Below are 4,945 nucleotides of genomic sequence, written 5' to 3' on the forward strand. Positions count from 1 at the left end.
TTTTTTTTTTTTTTTGGATTGAGGGGGGCGTTTCTAGTGACCACATTTATTTAAATAAAGATGATACTTGTTCCTACACTGTCAGTTAGGAACTACACTTAGTGCTAATAGAAAGTAAAAAGCTGGGTCTTGTTAGTTGAGGCATATGTGTACAAAATAACAGCAACTTTTTTTCAGAGTGCATCTAACAGCGTGGTTCTGGATTGTTAATGCAGCATGTTAGACAAGGTGAAAGTTTGTTTTGTTGTTATTATTGAAAAAAGTGTAATTTTGGTTAGTCTCACCAACAACATCATTTCTTGTTGCTCGTGGCTCAAACTGCATTGCATATAAATCAGAAACTGTGACACTGCAGCCCTGCTTGCTTAATTCTTCCATAGCAATCCTCTTCAAAGATCCATTGAAGGACCTGGGCTCTTGATGTGCATAGACTATCAGGACTTTTCTTCCTGGAGGCAGACAGGAAACAAGAAGACACCTTTGAGTACAGGAGGCAGATATGAAAGAGTTTGTGGAACCAGTCCTTCATTTTTCTGTAGTGTGTTCTCCCAGCAGCACAAAACTAGTGAAACAGAATGACGGTGGCAGTGTTTGACCCCTGCTCGCCAGCAATGAGTGACTCAGGAACTAATCAGTAAATGTCCCTCACCCAGGGATTTTGTGCTAAACTGGGCTTTCCAGGTGAAACTCAGTGGACAGTGGGTGCGATTCCATAGCAAGTCACACTATCCTACGTCAGCACAATCCAGTTCCTCCTCGAGTCAGCATTTGTGTTCATTGGATTCCACTGCCCCCCACCCCCAACACACCCAACAACAGAAGAAAAAAAAAAAAGCTGTCTGCTGCTTTAGCTCCCTAGGCTGGGTCAGACAAGCTACACAGCACAAGTGTGAGGGGTGGGCTGGGATCAAAGCCGTCCCAGCTTGTGTATAAGAGACAGCGCCATAACCGTTACTGACACACGCGGTGTGTCCCGCGCTGACCGGGGTCCCCTTATAACGGGTGCTGCTCGCCCCCGTGTGCTGCCGCAGGGGCAGCGGGGCGGCTCCTCCGTGGGGACCCTCCGGCTCCCCGGTGCGTTCGGTGAGTCCTCAGTCGGTTGTGGTTCGCAAAAGGAGAATCCGAGGCAGAAATCAAAGTGACTGGGCGCAACGGCCCGGGAGATAATCAGCCGAGCTCCGTGTGTCATCTTGCCGGGGCGGGGGGGGGTGGTGAGCAGAAAACCTCCGTGCAAACCTCGCACCGCCTGCGTTTTTCACCCGCTGCCCTCCGTGGTGCCGGGGTCCGGGGAGACACGCAGCCCTCAGGGCTGCCCTGGGAGAAGGTGACAGGCGCCGTGCTGCAGGCACCGGGGACAGCCCTGCCTGGAAACGGCCCCGGACAGCGAGGCTGCGCCAGTCCCTCACCGGCGATGTTAAGTATAAAACATGAGCCCAATTTCTGCTTGGCTGCACTCTCCCGGTTATATGGGAAGCAGCGTGGTAAAGAGCTGGGCCGGGACTCCAGAAACCCAGATTCGAGTTAAAGTTTACTTCCCATGGCTTCTGGTAACAGAAATAACGAGTCCTTCTGACGAAACACTTGGTGTTTAAACGGCTGTTGGTATTAGTATACTGCTAGAGAGTAGAATTCACTTTTGTGAAGACCAGGAAAGATTTTCAGTGTTACTGTTATTTTATTCGAGTTGTTTTTAATAGCTCATACAAATGATCTAGCCAAAAGTATATGTTTTCCTTCATCTTCCTCCCATGCATAAAGTCTATTTATAGTAAGACATGGGAAACTAAAGGAAGAATGCTATTAGTTTATATACTGTACCTATATGTTATCTGACAGTCTATTTAATATGATATGTCACAGGAACAGTAAAGAAAAAAAAATTCACTATTCTTGCTAGCTCTTCTCCATTCAAAGTATTAGAGTATTTCCAAGAGGTGGGTTTTTTGTTGTTTTTTGGTTTGGGTTTTTTTTTTTTTTTTTTAATTTTCTCTGTTCCTGCTTTCTTCCTCAGCATTCACCCTGCATTGGAAATTGTTTCTGCCTGGACATTGCCTGGGCATTGTCTGGGTGTCTGCCAGCATGCCCCCTCCTCTGGGGTCCTGTTTCCCTTCCTATCCTTATCTCCTGCTATCGGGAGCCTGGTCAGAGCGAATGATGGCTGTTGTCCAGTCCATGTGTCTAAAGATTTCTGTGGGCTGGGTGGGAGCTAATGCATGCTTGGTCATATCCTGACATGGAGTATCAGAAAGACTCCTTGTTTCCCACCCAGGTTTTGACATAGCTCCTTGCCTGACAATTATCTTGGTCTCTTTTGGAGATTTAATGTAAAGAATGAGCATAACATGTACAAAGTGAATGGCTAATTTTCTTTTGGAGCACAAAATATTTTTGTCCTCCCCAGTACGTATCATATATATTATTGTTAACAACAGTTGAAAAGGTCCACTTGAATATAAAAACAGTATTAGAAAGGGAGTTAATTTGTGGAGGAAGGACTTCAGAAAACACATTCATGATGCATCAGATAGATAGACACCTATGTTAAAATATTTCACAGGTGTACAAGGAGAAATAAATTTTATTTTACTATTGTAGGATTTTAAAACTGGAAAATACTGCATTGCTGTAGGTGTTGTGATTTTGTGATTTTAGACAAATGAAAGCTTTAGTGTCCACCTTGAGTTTATGAATTTGAAGAGCATAAAATCACTAAATATTTCTCCACAGAAGATTGACAGCAGTGATCTCACTGTAAAGGTGACCTCCCCCCATTTCTGAGTAAGGTTGTAAAAGTTAACAGGATTAGTTCCTGTGTTAATTCCTAATATGTCCTAAAGTACCTTTCTCTCAAATATTGTTGGAATGTTCTCTAATAATTTTATAAAATTTTTAAAAATCCTTTTATGTTTGTCTTTGGCCAAGGCTCATTATAAAGATTTCAGCAGCCCCATTCAGTAATTTCTTAGCAATCTTGTGAGCACCCATTAGTTTTTCAGAGCTCTTCAGAGTTCTTTATGAATTCTCAAGAAAATAAGGGATATTTTCATATTTTACTACCATGCTGAGGCTAATTACTGTCTGGCACTGGGTGCTGTAAGAACAGCATTATAAAATACCTGAGGTAGAATAGCTCAGGATGAGTCAGAAGCTATAAACCAGAAAGCCCTCTGCTGGGAAGTATTTAGAGAGAGCCCAGTGCTTATTGCTGTAACAGTGCCAGCAAAATTTATACAGGAAACAACGTGCAGTGGAAGCTGGGGGAAGCCTGAAAAACTGCAGTTAACGAAGTGGCTGCAGGGAGAAGGAACTAGCTAGAGCCATGAGCAGGCATGGCACCAAAGGATTACACTTTGAAATGAAAAGAGTTTTCCAGGTCAAAGCTGTGATATACTGGCACAGTGATACAGGGACATATGCAGTGCTACTTCATACGTCATACTGCTTTGTGAACAGAGACCTTTGTGCCCCAGACATGTCTGAATAATACTTTTGACACTAGCATCCCGTAAGAAAAAGGAAAATCTATCTGTCAGTTGGTGGTAAAAAATGAAAAAAGGATCAAAACAAGAGTATCTGAATACTTAAAAACAACTAAGTGCTTTTATTTACATTCTCTTCCAATATCTTGCAAGCATTAAATTAAAAATTTTGAGTTTATTATAGGAGAAAGATAAGAAAATCCTGCATTTCAAATACATCTAAGAGAGAGGAAATAACCCACACATTTTATTGCCTCCAAGTTATGTTCATTTATGGCCTACCTTTAAAATCTGCATGCTGAGAATACATTATTGGGTATTATAGTAAGACTCTCCCAAGTTCAAGGACTAAACTACTCTGAATTAATCAAGTTTGTTGATTACTCAAGCCAACAATGAATTGAGTAATCAACACAATGAAAAACATTATAGATGCCAGCGTAAAATAGACATATAGCACTTTGATTCCCTCAGCAACTGAACTAGATTAGCATTTTGCTTTCTTTTTCCCCTCACTTTATCAGATACTACATCACACAGTTTTGTGATCCTTAATATCTGTGGTATAAATTCATGTGGAAATGCTGATACCATACTTGTGTGTGTGTGTGTGTGCATTTTCTTCATGCAAATTAGGAAACATGGATTAGGGTGCAAGGTATGGTCATCTATCTTGGAAGAGAAATTAGTTAGAATATAACAGTGCAGAAGCTATTTTAGCTTTCCTTATGTCTTTTCCTAGGATTAATACAGAGTTTGTTGTACACATTGTTCTGTCTCGAGTAGCATATTTTTTAAAATATCGTGTATCCAAAGGGTATCTGTTGTGCCCTCTAGCGCCCAGTGCAAGGGTTTGTGTTTACAACAGAAGTGAAGCCTTCACCAGGACGAGTTTTTAATCTTTAATGCAAGTTCTGTCCTAGAGGAAATGTTTTAAGAACCTCTGTCACCAATGATAATAAGGAGCAAGGAAAACCAATGCTAATAAATCGCTAGTATAAGAGAAATCCTATTTGATATTAGTTTTCTGTAGAGAACGTGGCTGCTGTTCTAACCAGTGTTCACTGTGGTTCTGCACTGAAAAAGGAAGAAAAAAGATAAACTGAGAAGTAATATCCTACAGAAAATATTTTTGCATCGGTTTGTACCCCCATGTGTGTCACAATAACACTGTAGTTATTCCTAGGCTGCTTTTGTCAGGTAATAAAGATGACAGTTGCCCTCATATGGATCTCTCTCCTTAGGGCAGAAGAGTTGACGGGCTTGTGCAACAGGAAGGAAGGAAGCAGGAGGACTGCGTGACTAACAGCCTCTTACTGTGACCTGTTTTTCTTCTCTGTCTTTCCGTCTGGTGGTGAGTAACAGAAATTAAAAATGGTAACCTCTGGGGTTAACAAGTCTATAGTATCTCTAAATGAAAGCAAACCATCAACAGGGATAGTGTCCTAGGAAATAATTCTTACCAG

The 4,945-nt window shown here is 41.6% G+C and overlaps 1 protein-coding gene across 2 annotated transcripts in view; it reads right to left on the reverse strand.

The window, feature by feature from the left end:
- The window catches only part of NQO2 (N-ribosyldihydronicotinamide:quinone reductase 2), a 12,168-nt gene extending 10,942 nt beyond the window's left edge, over nucleotides 1-1,226 (reverse strand). For both annotated transcript variants that reach the window (XM_026843037.1, XM_026843038.1), the window contains exon 1: nucleotides 984-1,226. In XM_026843037.1, the coding sequence (XP_026698838.1) occupies nucleotides 984-1,189 (206 nt within the window). In that variant the 5' untranslated portion in view covers nucleotides 1,190-1,226. The remainder of the gene's footprint in view (nucleotides 1-983) is intronic.
- Nucleotides 1,227-4,945: the final 3,719 nt, after the last annotated feature.

This window comes from Athene cunicularia (genome assembly GCF_003259725.1).
Source record: "Athene cunicularia isolate RWA chromosome 2 unlocalized genomic scaffold, athCun1 chr2_part1, whole genome shotgun sequence".
Classification (NCBI taxonomy): Eukaryota; Metazoa; Chordata; class Aves; order Strigiformes; family Strigidae; genus Athene; species Athene cunicularia.